The sequence below is a fragment of the Manacus candei genome, unplaced genomic scaffold, assembly GCF_025592945.1.
Source record: "Manacus candei isolate 608988 ecotype Guabito, Panama unplaced genomic scaffold, ASM2559294v1 h1tg000018l, whole genome shotgun sequence".
Lineage (NCBI taxonomy): Eukaryota > Metazoa > Chordata > Aves > Passeriformes > Pipridae > Manacus > Manacus candei.
In genome coordinates this window covers 18795242-18813988 of record NW_026138066.1, presented here as the reverse complement: position 1 = coordinate 18813988, position 18747 = coordinate 18795242, and the positions used below count along the sequence as shown (strand labels likewise).

At 40.8% G+C, this 18747-nt stretch overlaps 1 protein-coding gene across 1 annotated transcript in view; it reads left to right on the top strand.

Annotated features, from left to right (window-relative positions):
• The window catches only part of ST8SIA1 (ST8 alpha-N-acetyl-neuraminide alpha-2,8-sialyltransferase 1), a 308933-nt gene that overhangs the window by 106592 nt on the left and 183594 nt on the right, over positions 1 to 18747 (top strand). Inside the window, exon 5 of the mRNA XM_051785004.1 lies at positions 4077 to 6682. Coding sequence (XP_051640964.1) covers positions 4077 to 4563 — 487 coding nt within the window. The 3' untranslated portion in view covers positions 4564 to 6682. The remainder of the gene's footprint in view (positions 1 to 4076; positions 6683 to 18747) is intronic.

The following is an 18747-nucleotide window of genomic DNA, read 5'->3' as shown; positions in this document are numbered from 1 at the left end:
TTCTTGCTCAGAGCTGTGCTGGGTGGACAGCATCGCCTGAGATGCACTCTTCTGTGAGGGGCTGGAGTATTTGATGCATTTCTTTTGAGCTCTGTGTGTGTGTGTGCATGTGTAGGAGCTGCACAGCTGCTGGGCTGTGCCCTGAGAGTACTGAATGTTCACAGCTTGTTGGGCAGAGACATGCACTAACTAGGAACCAGCAACTTCTCGTTCTGGGTGAGGATCGACACAAGGGAGGGCATTTGTGCATCCGTATGGATGCAAGGACTGCATCAGGCTGGTGGATTCATTGCTTGTTCTGGTTCATGACAGGACAAGCAGGAGAAAAACATATCATCTTTCTCAGGCATGCACTACAGAGCTGGTCAGCTGCAGGGGAAGAGCCCTCCTGGTCTCTCTGTCAGGCATGGAGTAGCCTGCTCACTGTCTGCTGGGGCAGATGTGGTGTGGTACCCTCAAAGCCTGCTGGATGGAGTTGCCTGGAGGACTCCCTGTCTGGATTGGGAGTTACAGGAAAATACACTTGAACTTCCAGCACCATCTCTAGAAACTTGATTACACACAGCATTTCTCCCCAGATTTCTCAGCCTCTAACCATGCTGGGGAGCGTCAGAAAGCTGGAGAGCGCTGCTGTTTTTACAAACGGGGAACAGAAATTTTCATTTGCTTCTGATATCTCTGCTCATGAGGAGTGCAAGATGGGCAACAGCTTTTTGGCTGTTAGACCATCAGACCAGCCATAATCATCATGTTTTATGTTTCTGCACGGGCTCCTGGCCACCTGTATAATGTCCATCTGTTGAACTGGGCGGGATGCCTACCAACACTGCGATCCAGATCATTTGAATGAGGCATGGGTTTCCAGGAGGTGATGATGTTCTGAAGGACAGTTTGCAGTAGCATGACAAATGCTGTCCCTTCTGTGTGGAGTCCCTCCCATGCACCACCCTCATGGCAGTGCTGTTCACCTCTCATTACTTTAAGGCATTTGGGGAGATTCATCTAGAAGAATTGTAAACATGTTGTGGTAATGATAGCAAATGAATATTCAGAGAGAGGCTCTGGCCCTCTGAGACTGAGCAATTTTAATGTGTTCAACTCAGAGCTGTGCACTGCTTTTCTATGAATGGTAAATTTGCTGGAAAATGCAGTTTTAGAATAACTGCAACTATTTGCCCTCTGGAGTGAAATTTGTGGACCAGCTTTAAGAGGGAAAGGATGTCTTGCAGCTGACTTCAGGAGTGACAGTGAACCTGTCTCTGCCTTCTCCTTAGCCAAGGTGCAAGGACCCCATCGCATCAAGCTGTGAGCTCAAGATCTCTTTACTGTGAAAGGAATTTTGAGCCTGCAATGCTCACCTCTTGCCAAATTCTGATGAGGTCAATAGTCTGAAAGCCTGATGCTGATCTTATTACCTTTTAAAAGTGATTAGGGTTATTAGAACAATATTTGGGTACTGGGGCTCTGAGCACGAAGTACTCATCAAGGTCAAGTTGGATGGGGCATTGAGCAACCTGGTCTAATGGAAGGTGTCCCTGCCCATGGCAGGGAGATCGGAACTAGGTGATCTTTAATGTCCCTTCCAACCCAAACCATTGTGTGATTTTATGAATATTGAAAGTATTAACCTTGGGGTTTTTTTTTTTTTTTTTTTGCGCTCAGTGACTGTGTACTGATGGAAATGGGAGAAGCTTGATAGGATGGATCCAAGTCCTGTCCTGATAATCTGTCAGGTTGTCTTGCTGCTTATTGGGAAGAGGATGGCAAAGCTTATTTTGGGGAATGCTTAGTTATAGGTCTGATAGTAATGGAGTGAGAGGGCCCATGTGAGAAGGTACAGCCAGACAATGAATTTCTACCAGGGCACCTTGGTCTTGGCTGGCGTTCTAAACTCAGCTGTGTCTTGGCTGTTTCTACAGAAAAGAATGCCAAATGCAATAAGTTATGAAATTATTGTTTTGTTTTGTACATTTGTGTTGATTTGATTTCTCACTTGGAAGCCAGTGGCAAGTAGCACCATGCAGTAGGAGCAGATCTGCAGAGCAAAAAGGCAGTGAAGACCCAGGCAGATTTCAGGGGGGTTCCTTCAACACAGCTTCATTCTAATTCCATGTGAAGGAAATTTTGCAAGAAGCTTGTAGCAAACCAGGAGACAAAATACTATATGTTGAAAATGTTGACTTTCTACTTACTAAGTTTTTTTGCCAAAACAAAGACTTCAAAAAACCTGGCGTGTATGAGTCATATCAATGCTGCTGAAGCTGTTAGGTTTCTTGTTAGCAATTGTTTCAGATGAAATTTTGTTTGATGCTTCTTGAGGTCATCTGGCATTCTGCTTAAACCTGTGTATGTTGCTGTGTGTGCAATTCTTGTTTTTGTTTCAAAGAGGTCTATACATAAAATTGATACCTTCATAACAATTTAAAAAGGTATTCTTATACCTATCTCTCTGCCAATACTAGAGAAAGGAAAAGAAATCCAGTGCTGCTGACTTAACTTTTTTGTTCTGACTCCTGTGGTGTGAGAAATCAATCATGACACATTTGCCTTAGCTGCAGGACATGGAGAGAGGGGGCAGCAACAACAGCAAGATGGGCATTTGGGAGCTGAGAAAAGAACTAGGGATCACATGCTGGGGAACAACCCAACTGCAATGGAAGGAGTGTGTGAGGCTTGTGCAGAAGTGGCTTTCAGTGCAGTAAGCTTTGCCTGCATGCTGAAGGCTACAGACACTGTCAAGTGGTAAAGGTGGGGTACTGGTGCTCTTAAGACATTGTGGACTCTGGAAAGCAAGCAGAGTATCAAGAGTGTGTCATAGTGACTTTGTTATGCAAAGATACCCATGAATGCAGTCAACACTCCAGAACAGCAAGTGTTTCTGCTACTTAGAAATTTTGTGCTTCAAGTATTGTGTTTTACCATGACTCTGACCTTCCTACCAGCTACATTCAGTGATACATATTTGGAATACTTCAATATTTTTCTGAAATGTGATTTCATTGGTATAAGACATCAGAACAGCTCAAACATTGGTGCAGGTTTTGGTGTGTGTGAATGGCCTAGGATTTCCTGCCGTGTTTCTCGTTCAGTCTTGGCATATCCAGAAGCATATGGCAAGGAAAGGCTATAGTTTTGACAGGATACTGGTTGTGGAATAGTATGTAAGTCTAACATATCAGGGATAAAATAGACATCAGCAAATAGCTATTGGCAATTTAACAAATTGTAACCTGCTGTAGATTTTATAACAAGAGATGAGATGATTATCATATTGGAGAAATAATCTGTGCATATTCATTGCCCTTGTCATGGTTGTCAACAAGTCTCTCCTGTAACTTGCACGCTACAAATACCACATACTTTTAAATCTACTCAGTGTGTAAATTGTGCCATCTTAAACACCAGCTCTGAATATTATTTGGTGCCTTGTGCTAAATTTTCATGGTGCCTGCCACTTACCCTAATTCACTGATTTGTTTTATTGTTTGTAACTAAGTATGTTCTATGAGATTTCTCTCAGTTCCAGAACAAGAATTTACTACTATGGTAGCACAATCTAAATCTCTACAGAGGCGTAGTAAAAGCAATTCTGACAAGTCTTACAAGGTTTGTAAGTCCAAAGTTTCTATTTAAATATTGCTTGTCCAGCTTATAACTTGGGTTCTTTGTTAGTATGTCTTTCAGAAACAAGAACATTACAGACTTTAAAATTTCTTTTAAAAAAATTCCTGTGCCTGAAAATCTAAGTTGGTTTTTGGACAAAGGAAAAATGTCGCCAAAAAGGATCGAGTTTTCTAGAATGTTGCCAGTGTTCATTCAGAGTTTTTTAAAAAGATGAAATCAGAAAGGTTTTGGAACCAGCAGGAGTTAGATAGTTTCCAGCTGTGTATTCAGGTTTCTGTTCTCAGAAGTAGGGCAGTGTCAGTCAGTCAGAAGTTTGCCTGGACTTTCTCTGGGCTCGGAAAAAGTGTGCGGTTAATTGTAAATATGCAAATGAAGAGCTGTTCTTAGGTGGGTTATGAGGCGATTAGGGAAACCTATGTATGACCAACTCCTTTTTCCCTGTGGTTTGACAGGTTCCAGAATCTGCTGTGGTCTCGAAAGGCGTTCGTGGACAGCGTCAAGGTGTATAACCACAGCTACATCTACATGCCAGCCTTCTCCATGAAGACAGGGACGGGACCCTCCCTACGTGTCTATTACACCCTGGCGGACTTCGGTGCCAAGCAGACGGTTCTTTTTGCCAACCCCAACTTCCTGCGTGACATTGGCAAGTTCTGGAAGAGCAAAGGTATCCATGGCAAACGGCTTTCCACGGGACTCTTCCTAGTCAGTGCCGCCCTTGGTCTGTGTGAAGAAGTAACAATTTATGGCTTCTGGCCGTTCTCGGTGGACCTGCACGGGAGGTTTATTAGCCATCATTACTATGACAATGTCTTGCCTGATTCTGGATTCCACGCCATGCCGGAGGAATTTCTACAGCTTTGGTTTCTTCATAAAAGTGGTGTACTGAGAATGCAACTAGAACCATGTGAGGACCCTTTAATCCAGCCTTCTGCCTGAGGATTGTAGGAGTCGGTTTGGAAGATCCAATAGTTTTTAATTTCCGTGCTCTCCAACAGAGAGTGCTGTTTTCTGTTGATTGTTTTTAAAGGGAAAGTAATTGCAGATCTGCATGGACCATAAAAATGTTACTTGAAGGCCAAATGGAATATGTCCTTAATGTTTAGTGCTTTATGGAACTGGGATGGGACGAAGTGTGTCTTTCCATCGAGTCCATTCAGCAGCAGTGTGAAAACGATGTCAGAAGTAGCACAGCTGAACTTTCCGGGGACGTTTTTAAATGACCGATGTAGAAAGGGCATTAAGGCTCGGGGAGACACAGGGCCACTCACAAGCTTTTGCTGACAGTGCCAAATATGACTGTCTGTTCAAAAATCCATTTCATTCCAGATCAGCATCCTGTTTAACTTACCTTTTTCCTTTTTTTTCCCCCTCTGTTTCTGTGTGTGTATGCGTGTATGTGTGTGTGTAGGAGAGCATGTGTGTGTTGTTGACTTTCTTTGTTTCTTTTCCCTTTTTTGTCCTTTTTTTCTTTTTTTTCTTTTTTTTTTTGTTTTCCCAATGGAAGGAAAAGGAAAGGCTTAAAAGCCCCAAGAGCTGAGGACCACCGGCTCCTCTGAAGACTCTTGGGAGAGTGAAAGTGCTAAGAATCTAGTGAGAAGAATGTCCTAGGAATGCCCTGCTAGTGGGCATGGATAGACCTACTTGTTGTAGGTTTTATCAGGATAGTTTAGTTCACTGCACTTACAGCTGTGCTGATGTTGTACTGTGGGCAAGAGCTGGATAAGGCAAATTGGTCTGAAAATAAGATGTGTTACAAAACCAGTAGTGAAGTGCAGCCTGGTTTCAGATGACCTGCTGCAAGATTTCCACACTGACTTTTGTAGTAGGGATGGTTCCTGACCTGTTTTACTGTCCAGCCTTAGGGATTAATTCTGTATTCATTTGCACTCCAGGTGTTTATTGACTGTCGAGGGGATTTGAGGGGTTCAGTGGAATGCAGAATGATGTTCTTCATTTGCTTACAGCAGGAAAATTGCAGAAATGAATGTAAGTGTCATTTAAAATGAGTCGAAGCTTTGAAAATCATTTCTCTGTGTGTGACCAGCTCTTCTGCTCGGATTGTTACGTTAGCCTTAAAGACTTGTACTTTTCGCGCAAGATTGTCTCTGGTTAAAGAGAGTCTGAAAAATAAAACAGCCTTTGGGAGCACTGAAAAGCTGCATAGCCAGCAAGAAAAAAGGAGGAAAAGAGGATGGCCTGCCCTTACATAAGTCAGCCTCTCTCCTCGCAGGGGGTGAATTATGTCAGCGTGCGCATTGCACACACTCTGCTCCAGCCTGCACAGCGCCTGAAGGACTGTTTTATTTTGGGTTGTTACTTGGGCAGCAGATGGTCCTGTGATCGCCATGTAAATGAGAAATCTTTTTGTTTGTTTGCTTTTGTTTAGCCCTGTAGGACAAGAAGAGAATACCAGCTCAGTCCATGGTGCAATTTCAGCTGCAAGGTGTTATCACCATTAACTTAAAAAATCCAGATCAGTGTTCTCTTTCTTATCCCTCCATCGTTAGTAGCTGAAAATCTAGTCAAGGTGTTGAAACAACAAATCTCATCAGGTTTCCCCAACAACTTACTGTGCTGTTTTAGCTCCAAAGTGCCAGTATTTTGGGGCATATGTCCTGTCATATGTTGATAATGTCTCTCCTTGTAGACTACCAGCTGCAAGTTATATAGACATAATTAAAAAAAAAAAAAAAGGCAAAATCCATGGCTGTTCTTTAAATATGAATAATTTGACTATCAATATAGGAGACTGGGGGGAAAAAAATCATGTTTTGCTTTTTAAAGCTATGTTTCATAATAAAATTGGAATATGGATATTCCAAGCATAAAACGGGCACTGTTTCATAGGATTACAGGGCAATGCTAAAGGGTAACGTGGAGATTTAGATTAAATAGTGTTCTAGATATTGTTCTGATAAAATCTGAATGTACCTTTATAGCCCATGTTATCTTTGTCCATGTTTTTGTTAAAAGTACAGTCAAAGCACTGATGGAACATCACTTGATAATTCATTCCCTTTCGTTATGTTTGTTTTATCTTTGATGTGGGTACTTGGTGAAGAAGGATTTGAAAGTAAATTATTTTCCTTACTGCTTGTTATGGCAGAATTTTACTGAGCTGCCTTTCTTGGAGAAGAAGAGGTGCCTGTATGGTTTTTATTGTACACATCAAGTTTTGCACTTTTTATTGCTTTATAGATGAGATGATCTGTGAGAACAACTGTTGAAATATGGTGTGCTAAAATGGCACTTCAGCAGGATGCCAGCATTCCTCAGAGGTGGCAGGGAACGAGTAGAGTAAGGGAGAACTGCCTCTTTGCTGGTCATTTTTTGGTATTTTTATCAATACTTAGGAATTCAGTTCTGAAACTCTCTGCCAATTCTCCAGCCCTTTGGTAATCCTTTTTTTCATGCCTTGAAAAAATAATTGCATTAGAAGAACAAGGGAAAAACATGTGTTTTTGTAGGAAAATTCTGTCCAATGTTTCATAATATCTGGCTTGTTCATGATGAACCAGTGTCCTGGGTATCTGAAAATGTTATATTCCACAATTCTGTAAGACTGAATCTGTAGACTGTGGTCTTTGAGAGTCCCTGTCTGCAGTCCTGATGTTTGCAAGGAGATAGCTTCCTAGAAATTATGGGAACAGGAGAGACCCAGGCTGTGTGTGATGTGTGACTGCTGTTGGAGAAATTGATAATTCTGGCTCTATTCACATGTATGTATGGTGAATATAACTGCATCTTAAAAAGGCAGATGAGGAAGTAAAGGATTCAAGGGTATATATTTTTCTATTACTTCCAGGAAACTGGAAGTTGAGGAAAGAAGATAAATAAATGCCCCTATTGAGAGAGCAAAATCTCTTTTAGCTGGCTGACTTGTCAGTCCGTGGAAACACTGGCCAGCAATCAGGCTTTTGCCCAGTGAGTAAAAAGGGATGCAGGAGAACACTGCAAATCTTTCATGGCAAGAGCAACCAAAAAGACAAAACCAAGCAGCTGTGAACATGAGTGACTACTACCTGACAGAAATGCTGAAGTAAATATGCTCCATTCATGCCCAGTGTGAGGCTTGTCTTGCCTAAATCCAGGAGGAGGGCAGTCCATGTGTGGGATCATTGATGTGAAATGTGGCATTGCATGCAGGAGTGTAAAGATGTGGCCACCTTCAAAAGGGAGGTCACGCCATGAAATAGGACCATGGTTCTGCTTAAGGATAGACACAAGCAAATCCAGGAGGATAACTGTTAAGTGTGAACCATGAGGAATCAACATCTCACAGTCATGGCAAACTTTGGTGCAAGGGATCGTATCCACCCAGCATTTACCTATCAGTTGGTTCCAGTCTATTGATGGCAGTGTCCTTAATCAAGTCTTACTGCTTGTGTTGCTGTATTTTCTTTGAAGTAAACTGGAATCTTAATGTTTACTTTGTTAGTGAAATTCTCTACTTTAGTGTCTCTGTTTCCGCTGTCAGTCCCCGAATTTCTCTGATAGTGTAGCTAAAGCTGCACAAATGTTTGCCAGGTTGAAAGCTACTGCAATTCATCTTCAATAAAAACTAATTCAGACTGACCAAGTGATTTGCTAATGTTCCTACATATTAATTTTATCATAGAGCTGACAAGAGACAGAAGTGCTAGGGTCTTTGCTCCACCTGCATAGGAAACATTGCCTCACATTTATAATAAATTAAATATCTTTATAAGAGCTGTACATGGAAGATAGCTGGTACTGAAATTGCTCTAGATGCAATATTTTTGGGGCTGTGTATGTTTTTGAGTAAATCAAGATCAGTTTTTGAACTTGCAACAAAACTATGTAAAACTTTTCCTTCTTGTTTATTATGAAGCCTTTGGATCTCCTTCTGAAACAGACAAGCAAATAGAAACCAGCAAATTAAATCATAGAGAAAATGTGCATGTGTTCATGAGAATAAAAAATCTATAGTTTTGCCACAAACCTTGCTTCAGTGCTAAGGACTCCTATTCATGAACATTGTATTTTTGCTGAAGTGAAGGGACCAAGTTTGGGGTGAACCAGCTACTAAAGACATAGGACTAAGCCTTTGTTACAGCTTAAGTTTTATAGAATATAGAAATATTGGCTGTTTTTTTGACTTGACTGCTTTTGTCTTTTTGTTAGTTTCCTCAAAATGATGTTGTAAGATACACTGCTGAGTTAGCACCTCTGTGAGAGCTGAAACTAAGTAAAGCATCTGCTTTTTTAAACTCCATGTCCTGGACTGTGGTAGTTATGTAAAACCCTTCCTTTATACATCTTCAAGAAAACTAGCTTAAGATCTGGCTCACCCTTGCCTGCAATTAATAAGGAGTGAGGAAACTTTTGATCTAGAAGTGAGGATATTGGAGGAGGTGAATGGTGTCTCGCCATTTGCTGCCTATTCTGACTTCTTCAGCTTGATGGTTTAGTAAGTGTAGGAATAAGTCCAGGTTATATGAAGGACAGGTAGTTCTTGAAGAGTTGGATGCTGACAGAAAAAAAAGGAGGATCAAGTTAGTGGTGAAAGAAATTGGGAGTGTATCAGTTCTTTATGAAGATCCTCAGTGCTTAGCAACTGTAGGACATTTTCATCTGGCAGTGTCTGTGAAAAAGGGACTCCCTGGGACTTACTGATGCTTTTCTGCAGGATGGCAGCAAAGCAAAATGCAATGAGGAGGGGAAGCTGATTAAACAGAAGAGGAAATACAGTGGAACAAAGAATGATGATGAAGAATCTGTCTTTCCCTACTCTCCTGCCACTCCCCCTAAACACATATATTAAATGGACTAACCAGCTATTATCTTTAGTCACCGTGTTTTTAGTGAAATGGTATGGTGAAGTTTCCATTTGCTGATACTTCCAAGTTAGCAAAATTCATTGTCCAGAAATGCCTATTCCCCATCTCCATGGCTGTTTGAGGGAAGTTCTTAGTGCTGTGACTGTCCTGGTGTGCTGTGACCTTCCTAATGGGACTTGCTCCTATTGTCATGGGTTCCATCAGATTTCCTTCTGGAATCATCTGGACTTGTGTTTTGCCTCAAGACATTTTCCTGAAGGATCTCTACTCTGTTCTTCCTGATGACCATTCACCTTGGGGATAGAACTGGGATTTAAAAAAGTCAGCCATAAGGTAGCTAATACACTTTGTCATTTGAACCATCTTTTCTTCTAGAGTGTTGGTAAGTCCAACAACACTTAGCTTCAAATGGAATACTATTTCTTTTAGTTATTGGTAATTCCATCACTGGAGAAGAGAAAGAGGATGGACAGAGGATGCATTTTTCAAAGTGGTGGTTGTAAAATAACATCTATTTCCTTGAATTCCCATATTCTGTCTCTTGGAATCTATCATATATTTGACTTTTTGTAGTTTTTTAACAGAACAATTAGTAAAAGACTTAGTGGTCTCTTTGTTGAATATTAGCAAACTCATTTTCCTGAGTGTAATGCAAATACCCCACAGGAGGCTTAACCTGTCCTCCCTAGCTGATATTTCTTTGGCAGCAATGAGAACTTAAACAGCTACTCATTCCTCCCTGGTTATTCATTTTCATCAGTTTTTATTACAGCAGGTTGAGCCCTAGTGTATTCAGCCTCTTCAGCTTAATGCATATACTTGAAAATGAATCACACTCTGTCTTCTCAGCTGTTACTAAAAAGAAAAAAAAAAAAAGAAAAAGAAGTGTTGCTAATTGAAAATGGTTGGGTAGGTTCTCAACAATCAGGAGAGACAGGCACCACCAGATTCAGGATTTTTCTGACCATTTTGAGGTCTCTGCAGGACTGTGAAAATACTCCAGCTGTGTCTGTAGGGTTATGCTGTGCAGGGCAGAGCAGAAGTTTGAGCCTTTTCCCTGGTAGTGGTTTGTTTGGCTGTGACCACTCTGTTGTGGCTTTGCCCAGGACCCACTGGTGCTGCCCTGACCGGGGCTCAGGACCAGGGGATGCAGTTCAGTGACCAGCTCCTGGATTGCAGACCAGATCCCAGATAATTACCCATGGTGTGTTCAGCCCTCTCCTGCTCCACAGTCAGAAGTGCTGGCCTTAGTGGAAATGATGGCAGCTCATCCCGTTGGAGACCAACCTGCTTCTTGCACTGAAACACTTTAAATCCCTGACAAGTCTCAGAAGAGCCTATTAAAACTGCATCTTAAATTAATGTATGAGTAGTCCCTGCTGCTGTGGAGTGGGTCAGCTTTCTGCTGAGCTGAATGTTTATCCTATTTGGAACCCTCCAAGGCAAGTGAACCTTTAGCACTCAGACCACCTGGAATATATTGTGTTATTTGGTGCCTTCACCTTCCAGTTTAACCCCCCTTTTTTTTTTTCTTTTAGACTGGATTTAACTACTGTGAGTGAATCCAGAGTGAGTTTATGAAAGCAGCACCAGCAGTAATTGATCTCTGGGTTTATGAATAAGCTGGTGTTCAATAAAACACTAAAGTACCTTTTGGATGGTTCCTGCTGATTTCTAATTGTATATTCAATGAATTGTTTTGCTCAGATGGGGCCCATAGCAAAGACGAGTTGCATCATTTTCTGTTTATTGGAAGGGAGCAATTACAGATGCACAATATATTTTAAGCTAAATTCTTATGAACAAGGTAAGGCATTTACATATTCTGCAGGAAGCTTTGTTATTATGTGATTATCCTGATAGGAAAGGAAAAAATTTCACTGAAAATAAATGCGCAGAGGAAAAGCACTTTTGATTAGAACAGCATAATCTGGAGTACTGAGACCCAGATTTGAGTCTCTACTCAGATGTCTCCACCCAGGATCTTGCTGTCCTGAAGAAGTGCCCTAATCACAATTTCTTTTTCTTCTGTGCATGTATTTTTGTAGAAAATGCTTGAACACTTTTTTTTTTTTATAATCCACTGAAAGCAAACAGTCCCTCTTCAGGAGCGCAAGTTTTCCTTTTGGGTACCCAGAGCATTTAGTATGCAGAGCAAAACCTACAGAAGATGTCCAGTTTTCAGGAAGAGGCTGTTTTGGAGTAGTCTGGCAGGACTCCTGCGGACTCATGAGTTGATTGCTGCCTCTTGAGCTGTAGAGGTCGAGCAGCTGATACAGAGTGTGCTGCACTGACAGTGAAAAAAGGTATTGTAGCTGCAGCTCTGACTGCTTGATGTCTCCTTTATGCAGAGGGGTATTTCTTTGTTCTGTGAGGGCTCTTCAAGCGTGGATTTTGATGCTGCAGATCATGGGCTGACTAGCTTTAAAGGCCTGGACTTTGTACTGAAAATTGCAATGAGCATGGAAATGCCTGGAAATGATGTCCTTTAGTGTGTCGTTTGGTCACGCTGCATGGTTTGGCCTTTTACAAAACAGACCTCTCTGTATCCAAAAGCCATTTTATCTGAGTATGTGACTTGTATATGTGAGGAGGTCACTGGAAGGTGAATGCCTGATGCTGCATAGAGCAAGGACTTCCAAAAAACGCTGTGGTTTTATTTATATCAATAATGAAATCCCCATTGAGCCAATATTGGATCAAGTCAGCTTTCAGTGCTCTTGAAACTCCCACATCGTAAGCATTTCCAAGAATTGCTCGTGCACAGACAGAAACAGTAGATTTTTTTGTTGTTGTTTGTGCACGTCACCTTGCATTGAAAACAGAAGGAAGTGTCAATCAGAGATCTTACCCTTTTCAGACGCCTCTGTAGGCTACCTAAATAATTTATAGGCACACAGTTACATAAACAAAATAGCTGATAGCCTGAAATTTATAGCTCAAATGCTTTTATGTATCTTGAAGAATTACTTTCAGATCATTTAGGGGGAAAAAAATTACACAAATATTACATGTGAAAAAGATCCTTTTTTTTTTCTTTTGTTCTCCTAAAATGATGAACAATATTTTCTCCTAAAATAACTGAACAAACCATGTTAGAGTTATGCAAGAGTTTTCCCTGGGTTTCAAGTTATTCTGCACCTCTAGCTTTGTATTCAAGTCCACACTTCTGCAAAGCTGTCTAAATAAAAAGTCCAAATCTGGAAATTTAGACTACTCTCTGTGGTGTCCTCAGATAAGAAAGTAAACGTTATACTCTAAATTTAGTCAAAAGAAAAAGGAAAAACAAATTCACGGCAGAGGTTCAGATCTTCTAAAGTCTGTTACCATTTATGCACTGCCATTTAGTTTTGGTGTCCAAAGAACCAGACAAAGATCAGAAAGGAGATAAATACACAAGATGACTCAGTCTTTCTCATAATTGGGACCTACAGTTATTAACAGATGTAAGTCTATACTCTTTTGCTTCTCTTTCTCTCAGTTCTTGTTGTACTGGGGTGAAACCTGTGTTCCCAAGGTGTTTAAAATTTTTTCTGCACTAAAGTGAACTTCCCTCTGGGCTATAAGCCTAAAAAATTGACAGACATAAACTGCTTCAGGTTTATCAATACTGAGTGCAAGCAAGTTTCTATGCAGCATTTCACATCCTCCTAGTGCTAATTACTGTATTAATTCAGAATTAAAAGGAAGGCTTTCTTATTTCCAATACCACTTAGTCCAGTGTATTTCCAGTCCTTCTTCCTCTGGTGATTTCTCTGTCAGGTGAATGGAGATTGTGTTTAGCTGAGATGTTCTAAGAGTTAGTTAACTCATGCTTGGGAAGTTAAATGGGAAAAAAAACCAAACCAGAAATTTTATAAAATATGAAACTTTATCTGTTTTGGACAGTGAAAACAAGCAAATGAACCACCCTTTCTATCTAACTGAATTTATGCTTTTGTGTTAAAATCCACCCACATCGTTAATAAATAAATAAAACCATTACCTTCAGGGAACACCTGGAGTGTAGGAAAGTGAAAAACCATGCATTTTTAATTGGAAAAGGTTTTCTCCTCTCTACCCTGCCCTTCAATTTCTGAGCCAAATTCTCTACTCTCTTTTACTATTCTCTATTCTCACTCTCAAATCAATAGAATTGCCTAGATTTTAACTAGTTGTCTGTTCTCAAACCTGAGGGAATTCATCCTGTGAAAAATTTAAATTAAGCTAATTTTAAGGCAATGCCAGATTATGGGATTTAGTCAGAGCTATTCTGTAAGCTATTGATTTTTTTTTTCCCCACAAGTGTAGCTCATGAGCAGTTTATGCTATGTGTTGGTTGGTTTTGTAAGGCAGATATCTTACTGCATTTCAAACTTATGCTGTGCTAAGGTGTCACAAGTCTGAAATCAAATCATGATCTGTGTCATGTCCTTGTTTCAGCAAGTTGCATAGAAGAGATCCATGTGCTGCTCCATCTGTCAAGTGTATTGTATGAGCCAAGAGAAAATGAAAAAAGGATTTTTCTACAGTGTGAAGCCTCACCGTTGACTGGCTGTATCTGGGAATTAGATATCCTCAATTTATTATCCTTGATGGATCTGATACCTGCCAGTGTTTCCACTCATTCTCAAATAATTTTGTTAGACTTTATTGATGGAGTGGTATGATCTTTTCCCTCTGCTTTTCAACTGCAATTCTTCTTTTCTGATAGCGTTTGCAGGGAAGAAATCTTTCTTTATTCTCTTTTTTTTTTATGACAATTTATAGCTATCAGATGTTGGTTTTCTTAAAAATGTTGGTCTTATGCTTTTTTCCTGTGTTATGCATAGTATCTTCTTTTCAATGATATCTCAACAAATTATCTTCTTTTTAACCATTAAAAGTCTTTAAGAGCTGAAAAATTTTCTGGCTTTCTTAAAACCCAGTCTGGCTGTAAGTGTCTTTGGGTTTCAGCCTAAATTGCATGCAGTCAAGTCTTGAGTCTTTGGAATGTCTTAGTGCACTCATAATCAATGAGGCATCAATAAAATAGAAATTAATTTTCAAAATTGCTTTCAACTCCAGTGAAAAACAAGGGGTCTTTAATAAAACCTTTTAGTAATGGCCTGTAACTACCAGAGTGATAAAAATATCTTTCATTTTCATTTTATGTGTAATGGAAATTACAAGCTCAGGCAAGGACATGAACAACTCGAATCAGTATCAGTCCAGTTGTCCTGTTGGTTTTGTACATGTAAGTTTTGACCTTAGTATTTTTAATTTTTTATTTTATTTGTATAGTGAATATCTCTCAGGTTCTCATCCAATATCTAAATTATTACTATGTGTCATGTACAGGAATTGGTTTTTGAGTAAAAGTTCTGTTACACTGGAGAGTTTACTAATAGTTGCATTTTAAATGAAGTAGGGCTTATACTCTTCTTGAGGGAGAACTGTTTGGATGAGAAAGCAAGGCATTAAAAACCACTGCCTGGATCTCATCTTGCTTGTGCTGAGTACCTGTGCTGGGGGCAGAGGGCAGCCTCTGGCTCCTGAACCTCTTGGGGCTTTGGGAGATGCTCTGGGGCTTTATCTTGTGCTGAGCTGTGGGGCCAGGCTGGCACAGGGGTTTGGGGTAGTCCTTGGGCTTACTCACAGTCCAGACAAGAGGAGATCCAGCGGAGCAGCAGAAGGGGATACGAGCCCCGGACCTTGCTTGGTGGGGGCTGAGGAGCAGCCACTGCCCTCTGCTTCCTGCTGCCTGCTCCCTCCCTGGGATGTGGCAATGGGTGCCTGGTGCTCAGACACAGCCAGCCTTGCTGACCCTGCTGGGAAGGAGTTTTCAATCTGAGTAGTAGTCTCCTAGCTGGAAACACACGGAGCATGGATATGTCATCCCCTGCCCTGCCTTTCCTGGTCCGGAGCAGCTCAGCAGCAGAACTGTGTGCTGGGAGCTCCACGTTGCAGCCTCCTGGTGCCACAGCAAAGCCAAGACATCAGCTGAGGGATAAGCCAGCAAGTGTCTGGGCACTCTCAAAAGGAGAAGAAACTTCCAAGTGCAACAGCTATAGCAATCAAATAGCAACAAGGCTCTTTTTCCTTTGTGTTGTGGAAGGGAACACAGTGCAAAGCATTTTTGGGCCACGCTTTAGCCGCTTCCAGTCAAGAGCTAGAAGTTTGAATGTTCGGTTTGCTGTAAATTCTGATATTTCACCCTGAGCATAGGCTAGAAATGTCTTCTGTTTTTACTTAGAGACCTAGATTATTGTTTTTATACGGTGTGTTGGAGGACAATTATGTATCTAAGTTACCAGCTGAAATATTGTAGAGTCATTTTCATCTTCTCCAGTTTTGGCAAGTTCAAGGTGACGTGACAATTCTGCCTTTCTGTTTCTTACTCATACTGGACACCTGGCTTTAACCTGTGTTAGTGCTGGTTCCATCTGACTATTTCTGAAAGTTCAAGAGAAAAGAAAACAAAGACATGAAGGAGATTTAAGGTGCCTCAATGTGATGTTTTTATAGAGTGGTACATTGCTCTGATAATGAACTGTGAAATGTAGCATGTGGATGATGATGAATGTAAAAGCCTGCATGTGTTTTTATTTGAATGTTGTGTCCATGACATGGATTATTAGTATGAGCTCTGTAGTGTAAAAATACTGAAAAGAGAAAAGAAATGGAAAGCAGATATTTCTAGCAGGTTTTGCAGTGAACCACATCCTCTTTCAACTATTTCCCTTTTCAAAACCAGACTCAGATTTTGGTAACGTGAGCTTTTACCATAAGGATGGTAAGACACAAACTACTCTCTTCCTAAAGTTAAATACACTTCTTTCCAGCACTGTAAGGGAAAATCTATTTGCATTTCCAGCAGATCAGACTTCTTCCCAGGCATGGGCTCACTGGGCAGCACTGGCTGGGAGATCAGTCAGGCTCACTGATGATGCCATACCATATGTTTGCTGCCCACAGAATCCAATAGTCTGTTCCTGTGCCAGGAGATAAGTGACTGTGGTTTGGTACAGTTTGCTGCTTGCTTATGGTTGGAAGCTGAAGTGCAAAGTAAAAAGCTGTGAGCTCCCTTCCATTTCTTGCAGGCACAGCCTCAGCTTGAGGAAGTTTTGTGCTTGACTGGAACAGAAATGGACCAGCAAAGGTTTTTCAAAATTATTAATTTTGCTTTTACCTCATTGAGATATTTATGAGAGGTCAGTGATTTCAGGAGGGACCAGGATTCGTTGTTGGAGCTGCAGGCATCTGGAATATCTGCCCAGGTGACCAGGGAACCCATAGCTGATTCATCTCTGGGATTATCTCAACTCCCTGATGTTTTGCTTTGGGAACAAAGTAGGTGATTTGAAGGCAAGCAGCCTAGGAAGCATTGCTTTAAAGCTTCTACTTGCCTCTACCTGTAGTTGCAAGGTCCCTGCTCTCACCTTCCCTGTCATACCATCTGTACATCTCAGGCCTCCTGCTTTGTAGCTGACCCTGTCTCCAAGCTGGCTGTGAGAGGAGACAAGCCTTCCTCCTGGTGCAGTGCTCAAGCAAGTGATGCTTGAATCAATGGTGATACCAAACCATATTATCTATGTTTGGAAGGAGCTCAGTGTTTGGATAAAACAAGCTGACTTGGGATCAGTCTGTGGTTTACAGTAATGCTGGTATACAAAGCCCAAGTAGGACAGATGCAAGATGTCTCCTGTATCTTTAGGGACTGGGCATAATTGCCATTTTTGCTCTCTCACACAGTATTTCCAAAGGAGCAATGTGATGTGGGATGTCAGTGTTAGCTGGTGAATTCTAGTACTTTCATTTGTGCTCCTTCTTCTCTTGCCCAGTTTATTGAAAAATGTGATGGTAATGTGGTAGTTCGATGTCTTGAGGTGATTTTGAAGTAGATAAGAAAATCATTATGCCTCTGAGGTTGCGTGATTCCATGGATTTGTCTTACCTCCAGTGACTGGCATGTGATATTTGTTGTACCATTTATGATGTGTGTAAGCTTTACAGGCTGGATGTTGTGTCAAAATGACATGAGCACTTGGGTGAACATCTTGAATCATCATTATTTTGGCACGCTCAGGGGCAAAAGTACTTGTGTGGAGTGTGTAAAACATCACAAAGTGTGTTGTTGTTCAGAGTCTTGTGATTAGGGCTTCGATCTAATTCACTCTCCAATGTAGCAAATGTTTGCTGTCGGCTAACACTGTTACAAGGTCTAAGGGTTTATCTTTCTTTGCCCTGCAATAATGTATTTTCTCTTACATCAGTAGAATTTGTTCATTTTCAAGTAGTGTGTAGTGCTCCTTTGAAGAATGTCTCCTTTTCAGGTGGTTTCATGGTGACTGTACCCCAAAATGTCTAGATGTCTCTCAATAGCAAAAACTGCTTTGTTATTGAATGTATTATTTATTAACAGTATCTTGTCTTTTTCTAGTCACATTTTACAAAATATGCCACAATCATCTCATGTGATTTTTTATAAGGAAAGTCTTATTTATAATGTTTGTGCAAGTGGATGGAAACAAATAACGATTTTATAGTAGCCCATGCCTTTTTTCATTGCTGCAGAGTCTTAATGAGCATGATCAGAAGGGACAGGCTCATTGTTTCATTTAATTTTGATGGAAATTTTTGAAGATAACTATTATGTTATTTATTATTTGGATTTAATTACCTTAACAAATAAATATCTCCATTTTAAGAAATGAAAACAGTATTTGTGGGGCTTCTTTTTCTTCTCTTTTCCCCGCTCTCAAACTCAGTATGTTCAAACAATCAAAGTAATTTCCTCTTCCTCTTTACATTGTCTGTGTAGTCTGTTGTGGTGTTGAGATTTGCATCCATTGCCCTCACCTGATATGTCTGGTTATTCTGCTTACTCAAGTCCTTTTCTTTTGTAGCTTACTCAGTGACACAGATTTATCCAGTGTCAGTCTGAGGATTAACCTGGGCCTGAATCTGTACCTTTTTTCCTTCACAGAACAACCCAGAAACACAACTTTGGGTGCACATAGAAATCCCAAGGAAACACAGGTATTTTGTAAGAGAGGTTCCCATTCTGTACTTCAATCAGCATAGCTGAATCCCATTTGCTTGGACTGGAATGTTCTGGTGCTCAGTCTGAAACCCATGTAGGAGTCCTTGAGTACATTTTCTAAAGCAAATGATAGTTCTAGTATCTGAACATCTGATGGACCTAGCCTGGATGTCTTTAGATTTTTCAAGCTGGATTTTCCACATGCAGATTTTCTGTGCACAAGCCTCTTCAAGAGAGCTGGAGCTTGACACTGTGTTCCTTTTGAGATTATGAAAGTTTCCTCTCTGACTTTAAACCTCCGTGCCCCAGGTCCCT